Source organism: Poecilia latipinna, unplaced genomic scaffold (assembly GCF_001443285.1).
Source record: "Poecilia latipinna isolate Pla-1442-1.1 unplaced genomic scaffold, P_latipinna-1.0 Scaffold456, whole genome shotgun sequence".
NCBI classification, from domain to species: Eukaryota; Metazoa; Chordata; class Actinopteri; order Cyprinodontiformes; family Poeciliidae; genus Poecilia; species Poecilia latipinna.
Genome location: NW_015113072.1, coordinates 191,897 through 217,086, shown reverse-complemented (window position 1 = coordinate 217,086; position 25,190 = coordinate 191,897). Strand labels below are relative to the sequence as shown.

Sequence of the window (25,190 nt, the reverse complement as noted above, 5' to 3'; positions counted from 1 at the left end):
ATGAGAAAAAATAATAATTAATTGGAGGGAATTTAGATTCCTGACATTAAAAAGTTAGTATTTGTATTGTTTTTTCAGTTTCAATAAATAATTAATCCTTTTTAAAGGAACTTTTTAACTGCATTGCCAGAAAGAGAATCCTGCTGAACAACATCTAAACTCATTTCCTGGAAACGTTTACAGGGAAACATCTTTAAAATCTCATTTTGTTTGCTTAATTATACTAACAGGTATATTTTCTGCAAGTACTGACACTCCTGGTAAAGATGTGAAAAAAGAAAGCCTTGAAATAAATGTTAAAGAGGAAAAAAAAACACCACTTAATTTTCCTGAAGTGCTACAGAGTAAGAAAAGGTGAGGGAATAAGAACGACACAAACGCTAAAAAAAATAAAACAAATTCCCACAGTGCTGAAAAACAAAACAAAAACAAACCCAGTCCTCCACCTCTCAGTGTTTACCTGCCAGCATTTCGGGGCACGTCCCTGCTCTGCGGGGCGTTGCTATGGTGATGAGGCGAGTCTCGACTCGACAACACCGGAGACCTTGACGTTGTCCTGACAGGAACCTTTCGTGATAAAAACAGTGACCGGCTTACATATCAGCGCGTCATTCATTAGCATAACACAGTCTGTGGAGATCCTTGGTCGTGTGAATTTATGATCTGGAGTCCTGATCACTGTCAGAGTTTATGAAAAAAAAAAAAATAGATCTGTCATCGGTAAACTACATACACCGGTTCTCATCACACAATCTGAGCCGTTCTTCACACTTCACACAAAAGCATGATCAGTGGGAAACAACAGCAGACATATGAGAGATGCTGATGTGCTTAAGTCATTACGAAAAGAAAAATAAAACTTTGTAAACACAAGGATGAGTTTTTGATCCTCATCAAAAGTGGAGCTCACCGAACTGCTGCTAGATATTAAAATACCTAAGCTGACCTGAGAGGAGAAACTCTGAGGAGTGATATTAAAAGCCAAAAGGCTGAAATGACTGAACTCTGCTAACTACAGGAACATGGCAGGGTGATGATTTTGTCTATGACAGGTTTTTATATCTGCGGGTGAAGAACTAACTTTGGCTCTGCAGGCTGGATTTAGGTCTTTGTGGGCTGAGCAGTAAGTGTTCTGCCTATACTTAGCAGTCTGGGGTCACTGGTGGAGAAACGGGAACATTTTTCTACAGCGGAGCAAGGTAGACGTCGATGTACAGATTGTATGTGTAGCTTTACCATGTCTTTGTGGTCAGGCAGCTAAGTATAGTCGGAAAGAAAGCGGTGAGACGGGCTGTCCAAACTTGTCTTGTGGTATTAAACGTTTTTAGGAATCAACAGATTGTTATGGTTGACACTGCTAGCAAGTAGAGATGCATCAAGAAACGCTTCCAGGTCACGCTGACCACAACAGTTTTTAGAGAGAAAATTGTTACTGAAGGTAGAGAACACCACTTTAGCTAGCTTTAGGATCAGCAGCATATTGAAAGGCGACGTTAAAAGAAAAACAAACGTGAGAGGCTCCTGAAAAAGGACAGCATTTCCTACAGAGAGATGTCATCTGTTCAAACTGGTTAAACAGAAAATTAAACTTAGGTTGATTCGGTTATTTCACCTTTGACTTTTGAACTAAGAAGTTAGTGGTGCTAGTGAGTGAGATAGCATGACTAGCTAGTCAGCTAGATGACCTGGTAAAAACAGGAGGTAAAAGAAGGAGCTGCCTGTCACAAAGCATCGATTCTTAAGAGCCGACTTTAGCTGATAACAAGAAGGCTGAACATATTCCAGCAAATTTGCTCTGTTAGGATTTGAAGCTTTCAACCTGTGTCAGTCATGGAACATGATAGATTTAGAAATATTTGAAGCAGTTAAGAGATCTGAGAAGGACACATTGTCCAGGGAAGTCAGACAAAATCAGCCATTTCCAGTTAGCAATGCTAATAAGCTGTTTGCTAATATAAAAGCATCTGATAAAAGCGTTTTAGACTGGAAACCATTTCAAATGTCAACTTTGTAATTAGACAAATTCAAATCTATCTGTTGGCAGCAACTCAAAGATAAAAACATCACATATCTCTGTCAGTAAGCTAGCTTTCTTTAAGCTAATGCTAACTCAGATATAGTCTCCCTCTCTCCAAGAATATTTACATAAATAGGGGGAATGAAATTCCTCACATCTACTGAAGACATAGAAAAAGTCAAAAACATTTTTTTTTCAATAAATAAGATGATAAAATAATGCTTGAGACCAGAACTGCCATCTCACTGGATAAAAAAAAACATAAAAGTTACAATCAAGTCCCCCAGCGACTCTCCGCCACGCTGCACGGGGGCTGGTCTTACCCTCGGCGGGCCGTCTTCTGACGGGACCTTTTCATGGGGCATTGGTCTGGACTGGGGATGGGTTTGTGGCTCAGTGCGTGCAGGCGTTGATGATAAGAATGACGGTGATGACGAGGAGGATGCAGGAAGATGGTGTTGGTGGGGTTCATGGCTTTTGTGCGGGTGGTGGTTTTCAAAGCTAGGTGTTAGCGGCTCGGTGAAGGAGTGCGACCGGGACATGACGGGTGGGGTTGAAGCAGATGAGTTTGGCGAGGTCACACTGATGCTGCTCTTGAGAGCAGCCAGATGAGAACGGACCTTTTAGACGACAAGACAGAACACAGCGGGGAGCACGGATCAGTCTGCATGCAGATAACTCAAACAAGGAAGGTTTATTCATTCATTCTACAGGGCCTGTAAGGTTGGAGCATCTTGTAGCCGAGGAGCTATGACATGAACCGCAAGTATAGTTCACAGGAAAAGCATCATTACCCTAATAGACACACACTAAATGGTTCCTAATCGTGAAAATAAAATATCTAAAAGCAAGGCACACATTGGTATTTGGACTTTCCTAGCTCCATCTCTCTCTTATCCATATTCTGACCAGCTTTCTCGTCTTTCCTGAAGAAAATCATCGCCACCACATGATGGTGTGTTTACGGTAATGGGGTAGTGTTCGATTTCTGAGATGCATAGCGTCACCGACTGCCCCTTGTTTGCTATGTCCCTACATAGATCCCTAACGGTGACTTATTCTGGACTTTTCTTTCTTCGTCCATAAAGACTGTGCTACGTCTTTGCTCAGTGGACGAAGGCCTTGGTAGGTTTGCAGATGTTCCATGTTCTTTTCTTTCTCAGGTGATGAACTGTGAGGAGTTTGAAGCTTGGACTATTGCTTTTAACCTAACCTGGGTTTAACCTTTTCAACAACTTTTCCGCTGCCCTTTATGCTGTGATTCTTGGTCTTCGTGGTTCTATTTGCCTTCGAATTTTACTTAGGGTTACTAGAGTAAAGGGGCTAAACTAAAGGCATGGCACACTCATTGTGATTTGTAAATTAAATAATCATTTTCCTCCCATTTCACAATTATGTACTTCTTCTCAAGGTTTAATCTATTAGCCAAAATTTCCCAAAAATAAATTGTAGTTTTAAAATGATTTACTTCATGATTTACAGCCTCAGCACAGCAGAGAGGGACGCTTGTTTACCTTCAGCTTCCTGTCAAGGCTTTCTGCCTCTTACAACACAGTTGCTATGGTTTCACTCTGACGCTATGAAAATGGTAGCAATAATAAAGAAGGATGTTGTGTAATTAATATTTAAATGAGCGTATAAAAGACATTACACTGGAGCTGTGATATTAGCTGCAATGCTTCATCTGACAGGCCTCACTTTATATTCATAAACTCCCTTTTGCAGCTGGTGAGGATTAAAATCTGATAGTATAATTAAATGACATAATGCAGAGGAAAAAGGAAAGCAGTGTAGTTAACCTTCTCACACACTGATTAAATCCAGGAAGGGCTACAAGGATGCTACATCGGACACTATGAGCTGGGGTCAAATCTTCTTCTTCTTGTTAATCTTATCAGTGTGTCAGAAACCTTTTAAAACCAAAGAGTAAGCTGATGCAACTGGCAGTCTCACTTCCTAAACTTCCTAAACGGTGAAGATTAAGAATAACTGATGTTTCCCAGGGATCTGCTATATTTATAAAACGGAGTGAATATCTGTTGCAGACGTGTGTTATGTAACATTAACACCCAAAGATATAAATACGTTTTAGCACAGCGGTGACTAACAAAGCGCCCAACCTTTACAGAGCCCCTTCAACATGGAGAAGAAAAAAATAAACTGGCAACAGATTTACATGCAAGACAAGTTTTGAGAGGTGACCAGGAAAAATACTGAAGTTTAGAACCTCCAATCCCAGCCCACTATCTCTTGAGTACTACCTCAAACTTTCAGATTTGATTGCCAAAAAAAAAACCTCCTCTAATACCATCATTTTTTTTCTTTGATCGATAGTGGAATTATAAAAATTAAAATTTAACCACATTATTAGACTCTTGCACATGCCACAAAGTGTTGCTGAATAAAAACAAGTCTTCAAACTCCTGCTTGCTGCCGTCAGTAGCCACTCCTGCATCAACGCTGCTGTGCAGAGATACCAGAGTGTGTTTTTAATCAATTTCTGTCGTGACTCTCGACACACGTTGACAGAAACGCTGCTTCACTTTGATAAACACATAATTAGCCTTGCAGCTGTAATAAAGCTGGAGCTTCAGCTAAAGGACACTAATTGTATAGGAGCTCTCTCCACGGCTAATGTAAAAAAAAAAAAAAAGAAAAAAGATGAAGTTGTACTATTAAAAAATTAACACAGGCTGGCATGCAAACATGCATTTAAAGACAAACACTTTGCATGCACACAAACACTCCACAGGGCAGCAAAATCTCTAAAACCAACCTCTTGTTGCAAAGTTTGAATCCCATCTCTCACATAAATTGTGAGTTAAAACTACCGCCTCCATTTTCTAGTAACGTTATAAATGGGGGAAGTGAGGAAAAAAGTTTTAAAAAGGTTTTCTAATCAGATTAGATAAAAAAAAATATTTCAATCAATTATCTTAAATATTTATATGAATGAAACGAGAGGCGATGATAACCACTGATAACCATCTAAGAGGAGAAAGCCGATTGCTCTGCTTTACATTGAAAATGAAAGTCTAATAACACGCCCGTGATTTATATAATTACCCTGATTTCACAAGGCAACGGCACCGCTTTCTCCGTTTTATTTAATCTGTGTGGCACGTTCATGCCGATCGACTTTAATGAGCCGCAGTTATTCATGCAAAGCTGCTTGAGTCCCTCGCTGGGAAGACACCGTTACAGCCCGATGCAAAATCTGGAGGCCTGTAAATTATAGATGCTGTTGAATACCAGCCGCGCGATGACGAGAAGCAGAACATGGAGCGGAGATGCCAAATACAGCGCCGAGATGTAAATGTTACAGATGACTTTACCCTGAAGCCTTCCACTCCCAGGACTTGTTCACAGCACAACCAGGACATTTCAGATAAAATGAAACTCTGATGTGAGTTTTTTCATTAAAAAGAAATTCAATAGGGGAAAAAGAATTACAGTAAATATTCTTCTTTCATTGTTACAAAACCCGCTCTACCGTCATCTTCGCTAACAGTTCCCGGCACTGCTGTGTCATAAAACTCCCCGTCTGCAAATGAATAAATCATTAGTTTGGAGATTTAAAGACTTTCCTCGGTGCACTGCAGTCATTTTGAAGGGAAAACTGAAACGGAGGTGATGACAACGAGACTCAAAATGGAGACAAAAGAAAAGCTTATCAGTGGATCCAGATGAAGCAACCAAGACATGGTTGGCTAAAACCCCCGATCCGCAAAGAGTAAATACTGAAGAAAAAAAGCGCTGTTAGTCAAAACGTTATTGAGAAATGTTTTACAGTGACAGGCAAACAATTGAAATCACCTGAAAAGGAGAGAGCTAGTGAAAAACAAAGGTTTCAAAGGTCAAATATAGTCATATTTTACAGGCAGAAAACCTAAAAATCTGTACAGTGAGAAACACAAATAAGTGAACATTAGCATTTTAAAACTTTTCAAAGCATAAAGGTAAAATGTGTTATGAGTAGACTGACTGTCATGACTGGACTGATTATGTGCAAAAAAGTGAGACTTCTAGCTACCTCCATTCACTACTGCTATGTTTTACAAAACTAATAGAAAGTATTTCAGTGAATTTTGAAAACAGCTTTTAAATTACAGATTTTGTCAGAAAAGGTTTATCTTCAGAGTGAACAATTACAGGCAGACTGAAATTACCACAGAGGGGTTTAAAATCCCCAGCAACGCTGACGATAACTGACGAAATATAAGAGTATGTTCCAATGTACCGAATTATATGCAGATCAGATCCAGGAAACGTGCGATGCAAAATGTTAATATGCACAGAGTAAAATAAAAATAAACACTTTGGACTTTGCAGATGTTCACATTACAGGCAAACAATTATCTCTGCGCCTTTATGACCGATTAAGCTGAGCGGGAGACGTTGTCGTTACCTGCGGCTCCACAGGCCGGTGCATCGCGGGCGCCTCCGACGCGGCGTTCCCGTTAGCGTGTGAAGACTCGGAGCGCGGTGGCACCGGGGGCTGCTGGGGTTTGGTCTGAGCCGACTGAGGGGAACCCTGAATGTTCTTCCTGTAGCGCTCGTCAGCCTGCGGAGCGACACACAAGAGGCTTCAGAAAACCCGCCGTCTGGACGAGACGGCGCTGCGACGAGGACGGAAGTCATCAGACGGCGTGGTTGGTTAGTTTATTTCCCACAGAGGAAAAAGGGTTATTTGTACGAGCAGTAGTCCAAGCACATCAGAAAACAAAAGACTCTCTACTAGTTGTTACCGTCGCTGCATTATTCCCACAAGTCAGCGATGAGGACGAGAGCAACATGCCCAGTAAAAGTGACATGCCGTTTTCTCAAAGGAAGACAGGAGAAGTTAAGACACGAACATCAGGCTCTAAAATCCCAGAAGTAGTAACAGAGATGAGTTATGAAAATATCAGAGCCGCTTTTCAGTGGCCAGAAGTTTAAGGCGAGATTTATTCTTTAAATGGAGAAACATAATCTTTACTCATCTGAGTCTTGATTTTTAAGCAAGTTCCTGTTTACAGTGCATAACATGTGGAGTGATTTAATTGTTTGGAACGATGACCGGCAATAGCAAAAGAGATCCCTTTAAGTTCGAGCTGAATACTTTTCAGAGCGGATTTTATTTAAAAAATGAAAACGGACATGTTTGTCATATAGCAATATTTTTAAATCAAATGCAAGAATCGGAGAATAAGCATTTAGGCTTGAATACACCAAGTTGATGATTGCTCCTTGTAAAAAAATTAAATAAAATACAATTCAAACACGGTTCTTTAAAAATTCAGTTTATTGTCTATCGTTTATCAGATTTTTGCACACTTTTGGATTAGATTTTAACGTCTGCACATTTTTTAAAGATGTCATCATGACAAAAAAGACATTCAGTTCTCCTGACCTTCAACACCTGCTATGTAAAGAAGTTCCTCATTAGAGGAAGCTCAAACTGACTGCTTTCTTGCACACAGTGTGACATCACCCCTGTGTCTAACTTTATGACTGGAAAATGTTGAATGCTAATAAACAGTTGTTAAAGATTTCGTTTTTTAAACTCATTTTACTTTTCTTTATTATAAGAGTTGACTAGTTGAATGTAATAAATGTTTTCCTAGTGTGTCAAAATAAACTGGTTTCAGCCTCCCAAAGATCTACCTATTTACAAGTCATTTTAAATGTCTGTCCTCTTATTACACAATGACCTTACAGTGAGTCTGAGGCAATAATAGTCAGTGATTAAACTCTAAGTCCATTACCAATAGAGACAAATTATTGGAAGATGAATGGAAGGCGTTTAGATTACAGGCCTCCATAAACAGATTATGACATTAACAAGCACTTCTGTGTCTATAGTACCTATAAAGCACAATAACTTTAATTTTAACACAAAGTCATGACTGGGAATTAAACTAGACATTCAGGCATTATCCTGGGATTGCTTTGGTTATGTAAACTGTTTAACTAAATCATTCAAGTCATGATCAGAAAACAAAATTATTTGTTTTCCGTTGACAGGGTTTCTTCAGGTTTCACCAACTCAAACTTTAGACCTTTCTAAGACCATTTTGAATGAAATTTAAGATGTGTATCAAGAGAGAAATGTGCAAAACATAATAAATAAAAAAAATGCATGTTTTGTATTGAAGCAGTGCACAAAATGCAAAGTCGTCGCATGTGTTGGCAGCAGAAGTGAGCCGGTGGCGTCGATGAACCGTCGTCCAGCTAGCTGGCGATAAATCTACACTTTCCCATGATAGTTGCACAAAATGCGACAGAACAGATTAAAAACGTGAATGTACAACTCAAAAGAAACATGAACTACGTAGAATATAGAAGATAAAATTGTAAAATTGCCCTGCCACGACAAAATGTAAGACCTGTGAGAAACGAATTAAAGCCAACTTACATTTTTTAAGCAAATTTAAGACAATTTAAGGCTTTAATATTACTTGGATGAATTCAAGACATTTTAAGGACAAGCAGACACCATGACTGAGGATCATCATTGATCCTGTCAATGATTCCATTGAGAATTGGAAATATTATTTATTTTTATTATTTAAGAACTGATACTTGAAATAAGCTGAGTACATTAGTCATTTTGCTAAAGGTGTTTACGTTTGGATTGAACCAAAAGGAAAGTCGACAGAGACGCTCGTGAAGATAATGGTTGTCTTTTGTTGGTTCAGCTTCGCCGTTATTAAGTGTGTGAGAACCTAGTTTCATCGTGAGGGTTGTGAGTTGTAGGAAAGGACAACATCTACCAGGCACCCACCCACCATTCAGCAGCAGGAGTCAGCCACCACAGAGGAAGACACAACAGACCCAAAGCAGTAAGTTCACACAAGCAAAGCCGATATTTTTGCTGCAGTCGAAGGGAAGCTGTTCAGTTACGACGGTCACCTCTCTGACCGGCTCAGAGTCAGGTGCAGGGCCTTGTCGCTCAGCCGCAGGAAGCTTGGGTTCTGTCGTTTTCTCTGGGCCGGGCGGCGTCTTCTCATTGCTAACGCCCTGCGGTTGTTTGGCTGCATCCGGGTCGGGCGTCTGCGGGGGCTTTCCCCTGTCTGCTTCGAGGCTCTGCGGGGGTTTGGAGCTCTGCTGCTGGCTTGTTTTGCTACTGTCCGGGTTCTGGTTCTGGTTCTGCTGCAGTGACAGCAGGTAGGCCTGCTCCTGCTGCAGCTGCCTCTGGAGCTTCTGAGCCTGCCGCTGCTCCTCAAGCTCCCGCCATTTATACTCCTGAGTACAGGGAGGCCGGAGTTCAATTTAAAAAACAAATAAAAAACAAAAGAACAGTCACTGGAAGAGGCTGGGCGAACGGGCTTCACCGACTATTCTGCTGACTTTATAGATGACAATAAAACACCTTTTACTTCCTCTGGGACCCCAAACATTCACCAACAATTTATGACTTGGGTTTATTAGCAAGATATTCTTCTGAGCACCAACTCAGTCTCTCAATTTGAAAACCAAGGGAGGCTAAAATGCTACCAGCATCCACCGTTTTGTGCCACTTTTAGTAATTCAAAAATATTTGACCTGTTAAAATAAGCTTATGAGGAAGCTTATTTTAATAATGGGCTCATAAACTGACTCTCAAGGAAGTGTTGGCCGCAGACAATGATGTAGAGGTGGTGACCGTCACATCCTTGCATTAAATGAGTATTTACTGTCAAACCCAAAGGGACTAAACCCTTAAAAGACAAAGCAAGACGACGAAGGGGGGCAGAGCGAGGGGGAAACCCTCTCTTCCTGCTGGATGACTGGTTTCCTGGTGACGGCATCTCCATCACTGAGGGCCCTGTAAACATCCAGACTTCCCCTTTCAGTCCCTGAGAAAACTCATTATGTTTTGACCTCAGCTTTTAACGGCTCCCCGTGGATCTCTGAAACCCAGAAAACTAAAAAAAAAGATAAACTAAACATCGGCATTCAGTTGGCCGGGGAGGTAAATGGAAACAGAAACCATGTGCACAGAGGGACTCCTGCCGTCCAACTTACCAGCCTAATGAAATGGAGGATTACACTCGGGATGCAAAAGCACACGGAAGAGTGTGACTAATAAGACAACAGAGCAAATAAACAGTGGAGCCAGGAGGAGAAGGTGGCGCCACGATACGGCTGAAACTCACAAGAAGCATGGCCTGTTCGTGGAGCAGCTGCTGCTGCAGGATCTCCAGGTGCCTCTGCTCCTCCTCTAGCTGGCGCCGGATGTACTCCTGTCAATCAAACGCAACAGTTACACACCTGAGAAACTACAACATGACAGAAGAAGACATGCAGAGGTTCCTATGAGAGGTAAAATTAGCTTAGGTTACTCATTGAGGCGGGTAGTAAGTAGGAGGTTGAAGTTTGTTCCTTCATTTGAAAGGAACGTAATGCTGCTAATGCTAACAGTTTAGAGCACAGCAAGTCTGTCGGGATTCATTTTCATTTTCCGATACATTTTTAAAGAGCTACTCACAATTGGTAAGTACAAGCCAGACTGAAACGTCATGTTCATACTTCTCGTTTTATCTCTGTAAATATCTCTTAGCCTCTGTTCTGTTACCTGCTCTCGGTCGGCCCTCCTCTTCTCCTCCTCCACCCTCCTTCGCTCCTCCTCCTCCTTGCGACGGCGCTCCATCTCCTCGATGCGCCTCTTCTCCTCCTGCTCCCGTCGGCGCTGCTCGCGCTCCTGCTGCCTCCTCATCTCGCGCTCGCGCCGCTGTTGCTGTGGGGGAACACGACATAAAGCATGCAGGATTTCTAATCTATACGATCAACCGAGTCTTAAAACTTTCTTCTGGGACACAATCCTTGACACTGAGGCGGTGTGGGTTAACTCAGATGATATTGTAAGTCTTCTTTTCGGATTAGGTTGCTTTTTTCCCCCACTCTTTATTGCTCCAAAATGTTTTAATCAAACTATTTTCTTCCACTGTGTCACCTGGCTAGTTTTTCTTTGCCTATTTTGCAAAGAAAAATCTGCAAACATTCAGTCTCTGGAGGTTTAAAGCTGATAGAAACAAAATTTTCTGAATTAAATAATAAAAACATGCATTATGTTTCAATGTGATCTGCCCTTTGGTTTTCCTTGTGAAAATTCTTGGAAATCTATATATTTTACTAACTAGTTTGCATGTTTCGGGGAAATAGTTTTGAAGAACGTCACCGTAAAGGTTTACTGTGACATTTTCGTTAATCTTCAAGAAAACTCCTCATAATTATGTTTCGTTTGAAATGGATTTATGCAAATTTAAAGATCACCAAGAATCTGACATGTCAGCCAAGAGCAAACTTCACTTGCTGATTGAAAACTTTCTGCTGGTTTGACTTCTGTACAGTAAAATGTCTGAATGAAGCTTTTCTTGGATTTATTCCTCAATTTTGGTGACACTTACTGTTAAAGAAGAAGACTGGATGAACTGGGAGACAGAGAGCATTTGAACGTCTCCTTCCCAGTCTTAGTTTGCCTAAAGCACAATAAGACGTTTGGGTTTTTGACTCGTCACCTCCTCCAGCCGCCTGCGCTGCTCCTTCTGCTGTTCGATTCGCTTCTGCCTCTCGGCCAGCAGCTGGCGCTTGTACTCCTCCTGCTCGCGGAGCTGCTGCTCCTGGAGGAGCTGCTGGCGGCGCAGGGCCTCGGAGCGCTCCTTGTTCTCCTGCTGCAGCCGGATGAAGTCGCGGCGCAACGTCGACTCGCCCGGAACGTTGACTATGGAGCTGCACGGCAGCAGAAACGACGGGAAGAACAAGCGTTTAACACGGAAACAAATAGGAATGCTGTCTGAGAATGATGCACAGGACATGAACCCATGTTCTCCTACGACGGTGGGATACGGTGTGTGATGTTTAGCTCCCTACACCAAATATTAAAGCTTCAGTGAAAGTTCCTTCACATTTTCTTTTGGGATTTAGCAACTTGTGCCATCCTGGTGCTACATCAACCACTGAAATATCTAAAAATGACACTTTTTACTTCGGGTTTTATACTTTTAAAATGTGTCGCTTAAATTGAACTAATGATGAACAGAGGAGGCTTTAAACCAGGGGTCCCCAAACTTTTTCCTGCGAGGGCCACATGACCGTTCCCTTTTCTGGTCGGGGGCCGGTCTTAGTTTTTCGAGAAAGAAACCTTAGAAAAGTTTTGTTGACGGGGGTTGGGGGGTCTGGATTACTGCCGACGACATATTAGCGTTTGTAGACAGATTTTTACCCAGAATGCAAATGGAAAAAAACCATGAGCGAAACGGTGACTGGTACTGACTAGTATATATTCCATTGAGGGAAACTAAGTTTCATATCTGCTCAAGAGCGCCCCTGGTGGTTGAAGAAAAATCCACATATATATATATGAAACACTGAATGCTCTCTGGTATTGTTCAGGGGGCCGGACCAAATGAGGAGGCGGGCCGGATCCGGCCTGCGGGCCGTAGTTTGGGGACCCCTGCTTTAAACCATTCAAACACATTAAACGTTTGAAATTTAACCAGTCCCTCACACTTCCAGCTAGGAACACCAGTCAAATGTTAAACAGGTCACAGGATGTAGGGAAATTACCAAACTTCTCAGCTTTTCGTTACATTTCATTGTTGATGTAAACGTGATGTAAGCACACCATGTGTGTATGCAGTTTTGCACGTTTTCTGTTCTTCGGGCCATAATTATTTAAGCACAAAAAGAGCATGAATTTACTACTTTTAACTTTTCATATCCTACTAAATCTTTTAGCATTTAGTTTACCTTGGCTCTCCTTCTTGCTCAGAAGCTTCTTCCTCCTCTTCTTCACTTCCACTGTATTCATACTCTGTCTCATCTGTGAATTGGAAAAATAAAACCAAAACAAATAGTAAGGATCTAAAATTTAATCTCAAATCAGCTGCAAATGATAAAACTACTCGACTGACCTTTCTCGCCCCTCTTCTTCTTGGTTCTGTCGATGTGGTCCTTGAGCTGGATGCGGACCTGCCTCTCGTTGGGCTGGTCCCGGATGAAGGGGTGCTTCAGCAGCTGCTCAGTGGGGGGCCGCTGGGTGTAGTTCTTCACCAGGCAGCCCTCGATGAAGCTGAAGAACTTCTTCGACCTGCAACGCCGTTTAAACGTCAGAGTTTGGAATATTTTTATCTCCACGTATTCGCGAGAGAGGTCGGTTGCGTCGACTGAGGAGGAAGGCGGAAGAAGTTAGCGCACCATTTTTTGGACTTCAGTCGAGGAGGGGGGTTCCTGGGGATGAGGAAGAGGGCCCTCATCGGATGCATGTCACACAGAGCTGCAGAGGAGGACACCAAAAAACACAGACGTAAACAAAACCAGGTGTTACGATTAAAAAAAAAAGACAGAGAAAGTTTTTACTTTGATACCAATTGCTAGCCGCTTATTAGCATGACTGAACTGTCAGCAGCAGAAATGTGTGGCTGTTTCTGTTGTAGAGAAATCTGATAAATCGAACATTTCAAAGTATTTTCACCAGGTCATCAGAAACAGACGAGTAGAAACTCACCAAATGTGTTTTAGCTGTACATTTTTCTTTTAATATAAATAAAATGATTACAATTTTTAACTGAATTAATTGCAGGGTCTGTAACTGATTAATCAAAACTAATCAAACCATAAACATTTAAAATTCAATAACCCTCTTTAATGCTAAATTATTGAATAAATAAACATTTGAGCTCAACAACAAATATATTGATTGTTTCCAATTTGTTGATTAGGTTACTTAAGCATCAGCTTGGAGCAGAGTGACACTACACCAAGTATTTCAGGAACCTGATCATTCACAAAGCCTCCTTTAAAGATGTGGAAGCCAATATTAGCATTGGAAACGTATTGATTCGCATTGAGAGGCTAATTTAGCTTTGAACAGGCTAACTTCTATTAGCACAACGAGAGTCTTTTCCTGCAGCTCAGCAGATCAAACTAAAATTAACTCCAAGTGGGCCTGGAGAAGCAGCTTGGTTTACAGAAACAGCTTGTGCAGCAGATTTACGGCCGTACCAGAAACACGCAACAAAGGTTCCATCTGGAGGCTTTATACGTAAAACAAAAAAATAAAAATAGATGTGATTATTTGCAAGAATACTTTTAAACACGTTAAGATCTATGTAGCTAATTAATGCATTAAAGTGCCACACCTTTAAAAAAAAAAAAAAGAAACCCTGAATAAATCCCTGGCAAAACGTAGGTGTACTTACGGGGCGCTCCCTCCGCCATCTCTATGGCTGTGATGCCACAGGACCAAAGGTCGCTCTGGAAGACAGGGTCAGGGTCAGTGAGGCATTTCTACACACATGTTTTCTTTATAATAACAAAAGAAGATGTTGTTTCCTAAAGTCTGGATAATGTCACGTGTTGTAAATAGAAATAATGCACACAGGACCGTTATCTTCTGGCTCTTCTGCTCGTCCTCACCCTGTAGTCGTAGGTGGCGTCGGGGTTTTCGTCGCAGGCGATGACCTCCGGAGCCATCCAGTAGGGCGTCCCGATGAAGGTGTTCCTCCGGCCCACCGTCCGGTCCAGCTGAGCGCTCACACCAAAATCCACTGTGGAGAAAAAAACAACACACACCGATACAGTTGTAATCCATCATATTCCAGCCAAAAGCTTTATCCTTCACACTGTGTGCTGACCTCAGATGTATTTATAAAAGGGCCATCATGGGTGGCAGTTTTCTTTTTTTTTTTTTTTTTTTGTGGGCTTCGACAGAGAAATGCTGTTCTTCTGAAAATCGACTTCCTAGTGCTTTCAAAAAAGAAAGACGTATTCTTAAAGGGAATAATGTTTTCTATTGACATTTCAGACTTATTTCACTTTCTGAAAACAGGTGAGAATTAAACAGGTGGGAAAAAATCATATAAGATCACTGAATTTTTTAATTATCACTTTTTTTAACTTTATTTCATAAAAAAATATGAATAAACAAGTTTATCCTCTCAGTTTGGCTCAAAATGTCTAGGTGCTGAACTGTGAAAATAAAATAATTCAGTTTTAATGTGCAAACTGCACATAAAATTAGATTTTATTACAGTTACACTCAACACACAGCTGGAGTTTTATCTCTGTTTACGTCTATAAGACAAATAGACATAAACATTTACGAAATCTTCTAAAAGTAGGCCAAAATGTGGAAGAGATCACAGAAATTACCGTTTTTTTTAACGCACAATGATTATTTTGAGGTTTGCTTTTCACCTCATTTTAGTTTTGCTAAAGTCCAGTGTTGATGTTGCTCTCTCAAAATCTCCATGGTGCCATTTCAAGATAAATCCCAGAGTGTTTCATCTGCGGCTGCAGTGGAAACACGTGGCCTCCACTTTGTGTCACAGGACAGTAATCAGAGAGTTCACAGAGAGTACCTTTGATCACAAACTGTAATCTTATTGAAAACAATTAGACAAATAAAGATAAGATGGACTGCTGGAAGATTTCCAACAATGTTAAAATAGCAAAGTAGGGTTAACAAAGTCTAACAAAACCGATGAGCCAAAAACCATCATTTAGTGCCTGGTCAGATGCACACCGTCTTTCTCAGCCTGAAGGTTAAAGCTCTTTACCCAGTTTGACTTCAGCGTTTTCAGTCAGCAGCACGTTTTGTCCCTTGATGTCACGGTGGATCACATGATGAGCGTGTAAGTGAGCTAGTCCCTGCACAAACACAGAATTTACATGACAAAACATCAGCAAATCTCAAAGAACATTTTCCAATGGGTACTCACGATTTGTTCAAATGCAAATCTAGTTAAAAATCACAAAAGGAGACATATTTTTTGTTGTTTTTATGCAAATGATGATGTGCCAGAGTTTGAGAACAATGCAGTGAAAGTGTTGGTAACACACCCTGAGGATCTCTCTGGAGATGTAGGCGATCCAGTCCTCCTTCAGTGAGTTGCCTTTGGTGTTTTTCACCAGATCGGTGATTGAGCCGGCGCCACAGAACTCCATGACAAGCTGAAGGGCAGATAACAAGTTAGAGATAATCCCTCATTATCTGACACTTCTCAAATGGCTTAACTTCAAATGTTGATTTTTTTTCACCCCCAAAACTTATACAAGCATGTCCAGAAATATGACAAAACCACCCAACTTATTTACCTTTCACAAAACAAATAACATAACCTAGTTCAGCTGAAAAACAACACAAATCTATAAATAAGTGCACTCGTTTCTCCACCTTTGGTGCATTTGACAACCTTCTGCTGAAACATAAAAATGTTGCATTTAAATAGAAACCAGCAGGTTTTAAAAGGTTGTGGTGTGTGTTACCAGTAGCTGAGGTGCACCAAACGAGATTACTGTTTAAATGAAGTCAACTGTACAACACGCTAATTGATGCTAGCTAAAAACGTAAACTCCTTAATCATTTGTACAGTTAGATGCTAGCCATGCTAACCATACAAACCGCTAACAGGTTATGACAGGGGTCCCCAAACTTTTTCCTGCGAGGGCCACATAGCTGTTCCTTTCTCTGGTCCGGGGCCGGTCTTAGTTTTTGGAGAAAGAAACCTTCCTGTCGACGGGGGGGGGAGGTGAGATGGGGGCGCGACGACACATTCGCGCTTTTAGATAGATTTTTACCCAGAATGCAAATGGAAAAAACCGTGAGTGAAACGGTGACTGGGACTGACTAGTATATATATTCCATTGAGGGAAAGTTAGTTTCACATCTGCTCAAGAGCCCCCTGGTGGTTGAAGAAAAATCCACATATAAACCGGAAAATATAATATATGAAAAAAAAAACACTGAATGCTCTCTGGTATGAGGAGGCGGGCCAGATCCGGCATTGTTCAGGGGGCCGGACCAAATGACGTGACGGGCCGGATCCGGCCCGCGGGCCGTAGCTTGGGGACCCCTGGGTTATGAGTTAGTTAAAAACGTGAACTCCTTAATCATTGTACAGTTAGATGCTAGCCATGCTAACCATACAAACTGCTAATAGAAGATGCTAAAGTTAGCTAAAACCGTGAATGCCTTAAAATCATTTGTACAGTTAGGTGCTAGCCATGCTAACCATACAAACTGCTAATAGAAGATGCTAAAGTTAGCTAAAAACGTGAACTTGATGATGATGTTGCCTCTGCTTCTAATCCCAGTTGGCCAAAATCTGAATCTTAAGGCCAAAGTTAGCAAAATTCACACTGGAGCACTTGTTCTAATAAGAAAGCTAGCATGAAAGGAGAAACAAATTTATCATTCTGCCACCCTGTTGAGTCTTAGAACAGAATATTTTATAGGGATTCCAGAAATGCCATGTTTATGTTTTGTTAGTATCTACAACTTTCCTAGAATTTGTCGACAGCCTAACACAGTCGCCTCAAATTGTTTTCTTCAAGGGCCGTTGTCCTGCAACCTTTAGATTTCTCTCCGCTTCAGCACACCTGGCTCCAATACTAGCTCATTAGCAGAGCTCTGTAGAGCCTGACTGGATGCTAGTGAGGCAGTTTAGTCATTTAATTCAAGTGTGTAGGACGAGATGAGATAGGACACATCTCCTCAAGTACTGGACTTTGAGACCACTGGTCTATAAAGATCCAACACTTTAAGGTTATTCTCTTCTTCTGATTCAGTTTTCTGGCAACAAGTTAAGGAGTCATTTTAATGTTCTTTCAAGATAGAGTTGATTTTTTTTGTAGCAGAGGAATAAAGCATAAATAAAATACACAAATTAATAAAGAACAGCCAAAACTTCAGGTTTGAACCAGTCATGAGGTTTTACCCTCTCAGAACTGTTGTCACCTATAAACTGTAAAATATTAAAGAAACGCTGACATTCCAGATGGTAACCTTTCTTATCTGGAGCACTCCGTTATGAATCCTAGCACAGTTCTCTTTTAATTGTCTCCTTTGTAAAATCTGGAGGTCAGCGTGTTAGGCATTATGTAAACGCAGCAGCTCATTTTCCGGGTCGTTTACTGGAGTTGTTTGTCCTGGTGAGAGTTGCTGCTTCATACTTTTTAAAATGTTTTTTTAGTTTTCCTGCTGACCGGGATGCTGCCTTACACCCCTCAACCCTGGGGTTACTTTCAGATGCTTAGAGATTCACTTTACTCCTTGCTTTGTTTTTATCCTGCAACCTTCACACAATCACATTTCTAGCTGTGAGAGAACAAATCCAGCAAAAATTACATATTTCTGTTGAACATTTACGTTTGCAATCAGCTCACACATGTACGGATGAAAAATGAGGACCTCGTCTTACTTGGATCTTTAAATATGACTGAAATACTTCTATTTGTTTTGTACTGTTTCAGTTACTTCTTCTATATTTTTGCAGATAGACCCAAAGTTATGTGCGACTTAAAAGCCTGAGGTGCTTCCTGCATCCACACATGTCGACCTGATGATGCACACGTTGCCTTTCAAGCACGCTAAGTGCTTCCACTCAGAAGAGGAAGCCGCATCTTCAGAGATGGTCATTTAAGAACATAATCATCATAAAACTTGGGCCTTTGTGCTTCCTATACACACACAGTGGACAGCGTGATGATGTACGAGTGGAAACCGTTAAAAGAGGTTAAAGAAGCAGCTGTGAAAACAAACACATGGCTGTGCTGTGGGGTAACGGAAATATTTCCTCCACTGGTCGTAAAACAAATGACTCTGTTAATCGGTTTCCCTCGTTAGTATTCACACATGAGGGACACTAACTGATCTTAAATTCAGAAACGATCAAACCCAACGTCAGACCTGGATATTTAGCTGCTGTCACGGTTTGCTAACATATCAAAAAACACAACATGTGATTCACAAAAAGCGAAGGAGAATTTGCAGAGAGTTAAGTTGTGTCACGTCTTTTAAGTGTGCGTACTGTGTGTGTTTTTTAAATATGCTCACTCTGAAGAGAGCCTGTGCACAGGGATGGAGCATGTAAATTATGACACAGTGGCATTTTTGCTCTGTTTTCATAGGGTTCCCAATCAGTCAGATAATTATTAGCCTAATTAGTATCGCATTATCAGTAACAAGTCCGCCGAAAACATGAACGACTAAGTTGGGACGACACTGTAAAGTATCAAGAATCTGTCTTGATTTATAAATTACTTCATGGCTGTGCTCCCTCTCTATTACAACAGTTTAATTTAAATTATATTAAAACCCTTTTTCTTAATAATCAAATCAGTTTTTTGGGGATTATTACTGTCATATAAACTGAGCTAACATTGTTTGGTTGCTGTCTGGTTTAACTGATTAGCTCATTAAAACTAGACATGAATGCAACCCTTTTTCCAGACTGGGGATTTCATCATTTCATTTTTAAAGGCTCCACCGATCTGTTCAAGCAACACTATTCAACTATTGAGCCATTGCTCATCTATTTCTCATTATTGTGAGGCTAATCTATCACTAGGGTTCAAACGACAACAGCTCTCTACATTACGACTAATAAAACACAGCATAAGTGAATAAAAGCAGCTGAAAACATCCCAACTGAGCATTTTGATGCTCATTATTCTTATTCAGCTGCTCCAAAGAGCTCAGAAACTGTGCCACAATAACTATTTCAGTTCCTTTAGAGAAGCAGCTCTTTTCATAACAGCCTATTGTTTTACTGCAGTTATTCATTTCACCAGGTTCCGGTCAAATAGAGCATGCTGCTTTGTGCTAAAATGCAACTTCCTGAAAGATGCAGTGAACATGTTTTTAGGAAGCTCAGGTGTTGTTGACTCACACCCTGCAAATAAATGACCCAGTAATGTTGTCACTGCTCATAAACTAAGAAAGGGGAAGAGTGATCTGACAACAGGGTGGTGTCATTTATTCACCTGGTTATGCAGCCTGAATTTAATGAACACCTGATCCGAAACCAGATTAACCAGAAACTGCCGCCTGTGTTTGCCAGCTCACATCGACTCCACTAGTTCCTACTTGTGGGCCCTCATAAAAAAAAATTAGATGTTTATGATAAACTTGGGCTTAACATGCATGATTTCCTTGTTACCGAGAATCTTCTCTCTATTTTCTCCTTTTTTTGCTCAACAGCGCAGACAGAGCGTCTGGACAGCACAGCATGAGATTTAATTATTTTATTACAGCATCAATGCTACAACATTTATGGAGTATGCATGCAAACAAGCGTAACCCAGTACATGGCAGACATGGTGATATATGTGCTTATGGTACAGAAGTTTTAGTATTAATAACGAGATCAACTCACCCAGAGTTGGTCATCGTGGCCCGGTGGACTTTTCTTGATGAAAGCTCCATAGTATGTGGCTATATTTCTGTGGTGTGAATACTTCTTCAGCATGTTGATTTCCAGCTTAATTTCCTCCTCTTCATCCTATGGAGGAATAACAGATGCAGTCATGTCACGTTGAAAGTGCATCACTATAATTCTCTGTATTGCGGGTCAATCTCATAAGTTATTTCCATTCTTGTGGTTAAAGTAACAAACTTTCTTTGGGAGCCAAAAAAACCCTAAAAACTGAACTGGGTGACATTTTTAACATAATTGTTTCATTTGTCTTGTCTTTTGTCTGAAAATCTACTTTAACATTGTCTTGAGATTTGTCTTTTTCCAATTTTGGGATAACAAAAAGGCATCAAACACTCCTTTTTACTCTGTCTCAGCTGGTTTTCTATCTTTAAAATAAATAAATGATAAATAAATGGTTATGTTATCCTTTACTGAAGCACACAAAGCCCAAATTTGGGAAAAATTATTTTTTTTCTCTCAAATTCAGGCTTGTTTGTCATCGATCTGCGAAAAACCGTCATTTATACAGAAAAAGGTCTTCCTCCTCTTTACTGAAAGCTTGAAAAAAAAGACAGTAAATTTTTTTCCCATAACTTGTTTTCCAGTGTGTTTATGGAAAACCGGTCCACGAAGGGAACCAAACTATGTCCTGCCATTCCAAACAAACAGCTGAAACTCATAACAGACCCAAACAGAACCACCGTCGCAGCCTCCGGGTTTTACATACAACATAATGAGATCAAGTGGTTATTTCTCCATCGCTCCCTCGTCACTGAAGCCCGGCGACAGCTCTCGGTGCTTCCCTGCGGCCGAGCTTGATCAACCGAACTGACAAACAGGACTTGACATTTTTACCGTGGCAACCGCAGGTCGATTTTCAGGAGCACCAGAAACATCAGTGCGTCCATCAGTAGGTGCTTCAACATCCCGTGTCCACAAACCAAAAACTCAGAGGAGTTGAAAAAAGAAAACATTTGGTTTTTCACACCATGGCTTGGGACTTTTTGGCATTTATCCTGACTGATGTTCCTTCTCTACACCTCTCTGTTGAACTTGCAGGTTATTCAATACAATGCAACTTTTCCCTATACCAGCAACAGCATAGTCAGCTCTGGACAGACCGCGAATCTGACCCCCATTGAACTGAAGAAACAATCACTTAAATTATTTGTACTGCATTATTTGACCAAGACATGGCAACATGGTAGACATAATCCAGCTATAAGTAAAAAAAAAGGTAGCATCGGCTTTAAGTGTTTGGTTTTAAAATTGTTTGTTTTTCAAACAGATAGTAGGAAAAACTAATTTGCTAATTTCAGGAGCTATAATATCCTGTGCAAAAAGCACCTGAAAACTAACACTAAATTTAGAGGGTTCTTACTCTACATTTTGGATTAACTCTGTGTATCAATATCAAAATAATATATGAGCAACACATTAAAATATGCAAAAAGCAAGTAATCCAACTCATTTTTTGAATAAGAAAATAAACATTTTATGAGCAGTATGTTGTATTTTTCACTCCAAGTAGATTTTTTTTTGAGCCTGTATACTCCAGTTAACAAATAATCAATTACTAAATTAGTTAACGATTATTTTAAAAAAAAAATCGATTAATCACAGCTAATCCGATTAATCAGGTGAATCCGATTAATTGTTTCATCCCCAGGGTGTTGTAATTTAGCAAAATGATCGGTTGAAGCATTTTAGTCTTAAATGAATGCAGTTCGATCATTTCATATATTGTGGTTTCAAACTATAGGTCTAAACACTGAGACTGGTATTTTTATAATAACTATAATAATTCATATGGTCATTTATTTCTGCAGTTTAATTTTCTGTTCATTAAAATTCGCTATATGTATATTCTGTATACCAATAACATCTTCGTAAACACAAAGAATTTAAAATGGTAGATCTCACAAGGATTGATGAAGGGAAAGAGACAGTCAGGAAAATTACAGTAATTTGTAACCAGCATCATCACTGCGGTAGTTTTTACTCAAGCTTTCAATACCACGAGAATCCCATTCTTGCCATTGTGTATTAATTACCCAATCTCTGGCCTCTCTGTGTTGTTTGTGCCATGCAAAGATGCAGGAAGGAACCCAAGAAGAAGCACAAGCAGAGCTCTGTGTTAAATTAAGTAACATCAACACATGCTTTGAGGTGTTTTTTTTTTTTGTTTTTTTTCAGAAACAAAGACTCCGTATCATCCAATGTGACTGAAAACTATTCCATAAGGTTGTTAACAACGACCTACTGTGGAGTCAAAAGAACAACAACAACAACAAAACTGTTATCTGGCTGCTGAGTTACATTGGAGTAGTTTCTACCTGAGGGGGGTTAGGCTAGCCGCTGCATGCAAGTAAAGTTGGGTAATTTCTCCTGCAGGTTGCCATCTGTTGTAGGATGTGTGACTTTTCTTTACTTAGCAGGATTTTTATTGAAAAAAGCTGTGATGCCATTTCAGTACAAGGCCTACAGGCTAAAGGGCAATGCTGCCAAACTCCAGCGTTTAAAAAAAAGAGAGTTTTCATATCTCTAAAATAAAGAGCATCCAGTAAACCTGATGCCAAGTCATCTGAAGGCTGTTTTTTTTATATCCTGGCTGTCATTTGCAGAGCATTGCTGCTTAAGTCTTGTTTTATCAAACCACTCCCTATTTTTATAAATCTTAAGCTGCTAATATGTTAAGCTGATCTAAAAATGCCATATTTCCAGCTGAGTTTTTGCAGCTAAAAATTAATCTAAGTTTACTGTTTCCCTGGATTTAAAAGTTCAACCACCTAAACAGCTTTCGGTGGATTTATTCTATAAATGTTATTTTTATGAAGCCACTGGCTGTGATAAGCAGACACTACAACATGTAAGCTTTTTGTTGTTGCTTTAACAGTCTGGAGAGAGTCAGCTGTGACTCTCATAAAGATGACAGCGTCAGTCAGTCAGTCAGCCAATCCCTCGAGTCACTGTCAGGCAGCTGGTCAGCTGGGTCCTGCTTCAGAAATCCAACAGGCAGTCGGATATTTCAGTTGTCAACCAATCAGTCAGGGATCCAGCGGGACAGACCTGCGGCCAGCTATTTCATCTGTTAATCCGCTCATCAGCAGCAGACCACCGGGAGTTATCCACCCGGCCGCCATCAGTCAACTGACTCATCAGATATGGGAAGATGAAAACAGAGGAGGACCCGGTAAAAAAAACAACAAAAAAACAACTATCGTAGAAGCAAAAGACATAAATACAGACGTGGTTCACGGAGCATCCCAACGCCCTCAGAATAATTACAGCTGCTGCGGCCACAGCAATGGAGCATAAAAACAAAACAAAACACAAGCTATGAATACCAAAAGACAGGGAATAATAAACAGTAACCAGTGCTAAAACAGAGGTTTCACTTGGTTCTCCTCTTAAAACATGATGGTGACAATTGCATATCAGGTAGGAACTAAAGATGAAATATGATTGACGCTTTACCCCAAACACGCTGAAAAAAAAAGAAAAGAAAAAGAAATTATTACCAGTCACAACAGACAGTGGACTTAGCAGCCAGTCTGTGAGTGTTGTTTGTGAGCATAAAGTTATTCAAGTAAGAAAATGTGTTTTTTCAGTGTGCTTTATTATTTTTAGAGATCTTTTGTTGGATATCTATTGGAGTCCACAAATCGTCTCATTAAACTAAATAAGAAATCATCATGTTTAAGCAGGATAATGTAAACTAACTTCAACAGTGACTGAAATATATATTTTTTCACTGTCTGAGGTAAATACCTAATATATCACCGTAACATTAGCTTGTCATTTGGTTTTCATGGGTTCAGATGACATGTTAAACTGATCTGGATGGTGTCACAGTCTTTGACCTCAGAATAACAATTTCAGACATATGTCACTGTAAAAAACATTGGGACTTTTTGCTACTTCCATTCACTTCTGTTATGCTTTAGAGAATAATAAAACAGATCCCCTAATATGAATGACCCTGCTGACACAGTTGGTAGGAGAAAATACCAGTAATAATGCTGGTCAGAATAAGAGCATTTTCTACATTTTTTAACTGAATACTGTCAAAATTTTGAAGTTTTTTGACACAGTTTTTGTTATTCACCAAGTACATTATGGTCATAATAGAGCTCCTTCAATTTCCTCGGCAGGGACAACATTTCCACTAACAGGGTAACCTAGAAACCAGAATCCGACTGAAACAGAAAAATTGGAAAAATTTGACCAGAACAATACATTGGATCGCAGACATTGCAATATCAGCGCATGCAATGCACCTCTTGGAATCATTGTAAATTACTTTGATATTTAATGTTTATACTATGTTTCTCAATGGCAGACAAAGAAGATAGAAAAGCTTAAGCTTGATGAACAGTCAGACAGTAACCTGTGTGTCAGGATTTAACTGCTCTCTTTCATACGCCCTCTCTCTGCGTCTCTTCCTCATCTGCTTATTTGGAGCCTGCACCTTTATTTTGGGCATTCGTCTCTGTCCTTCTTGTCCTTGCAGCATCACTTTCCATTATTGCCTCCCATAATGACTTTAGTGCCACATGCATTTATTGAATCATTACAACGTATGTGCTTCCCTTTTCTCCTTCGACATCCTCTTCCCCTCACTTTCCCTCAAGTGCAGTCATCCGTTCAAAACGAAGCGCCCTGAGGCCACTCATTATCATTCCTGGGTATGACAGATGTGGGGAGACTCGGTGGCGGCCATATTGTTGCTATAGTATTACAGCACACAATGGGAGCCGAGCAAACAGAACCACGACACCAGGGGAGCGGATGGCCGCAAAGCGGAAATATGATGGAGAGATCAAGGTTTTGGCCTCGAGGGACCAACAGGCGTTGACATGTCCAACAAACACCAAGTCGTCCTGAAGGATTCGGCCAATTTTTTTAAATCCCAGTCCGTCTTCTTCATTTCTAAAAAAAAAAAAAAAAAAAAAAGAAGCTCCTTATTAAAACCCCCCCCAGTTTTTAACGACACCAACAAACCCACA

The 25,190-nt window shown here is 40.4% G+C and overlaps 1 protein-coding gene across 7 annotated transcripts in view; it reads right to left on the bottom strand.

The window, feature by feature from the left end:
- Positions 1 to 25,190, bottom strand: part of LOC106951384 (mitogen-activated protein kinase kinase kinase kinase 4-like) — a 106,025-nt gene that overhangs the window by 22,469 nt on the left and 58,366 nt on the right. For 3 of the 7 annotated variants that reach the window (XM_015038885.1, XM_015038886.1, XM_015038889.1), the window contains exons 4-18: positions 20,140 to 20,265; positions 15,824 to 15,934; positions 15,541 to 15,631; positions 14,399 to 14,529; positions 14,182 to 14,236; positions 13,178 to 13,256; positions 12,895 to 13,070; positions 12,731 to 12,803; positions 11,500 to 11,710; positions 10,557 to 10,718; positions 10,138 to 10,224; positions 8,912 to 9,244; positions 6,426 to 6,581; positions 2,341 to 2,637; positions 461 to 567 (exon numbers count right to left, since the gene is read on the bottom strand). In XM_015038885.1, the coding sequence (XP_014894371.1) occupies positions 461 to 567; positions 2,341 to 2,637; positions 6,426 to 6,581; positions 8,912 to 9,244; positions 10,138 to 10,224; positions 10,557 to 10,718; positions 11,500 to 11,710; positions 12,731 to 12,803; positions 12,895 to 13,070; positions 13,178 to 13,256; positions 14,182 to 14,236; positions 14,399 to 14,529; positions 15,541 to 15,631; positions 15,824 to 15,934; positions 20,140 to 20,265 (2,195 nt within the window). The remainder of the gene's footprint in view (positions 1 to 460; positions 568 to 2,340; positions 2,638 to 6,425; positions 6,582 to 8,911; positions 9,245 to 10,137; positions 10,225 to 10,556; positions 10,719 to 11,499; positions 11,711 to 12,730; positions 12,804 to 12,894; positions 13,071 to 13,177; positions 13,257 to 14,181; positions 14,237 to 14,398; positions 14,530 to 15,540; positions 15,632 to 15,823; positions 15,935 to 20,139; positions 20,266 to 25,190) is intronic. The other 4 variants (XM_015038887.1, XM_015038891.1, XM_015038888.1 and 1 more) reach the window with 3 other exon arrangements.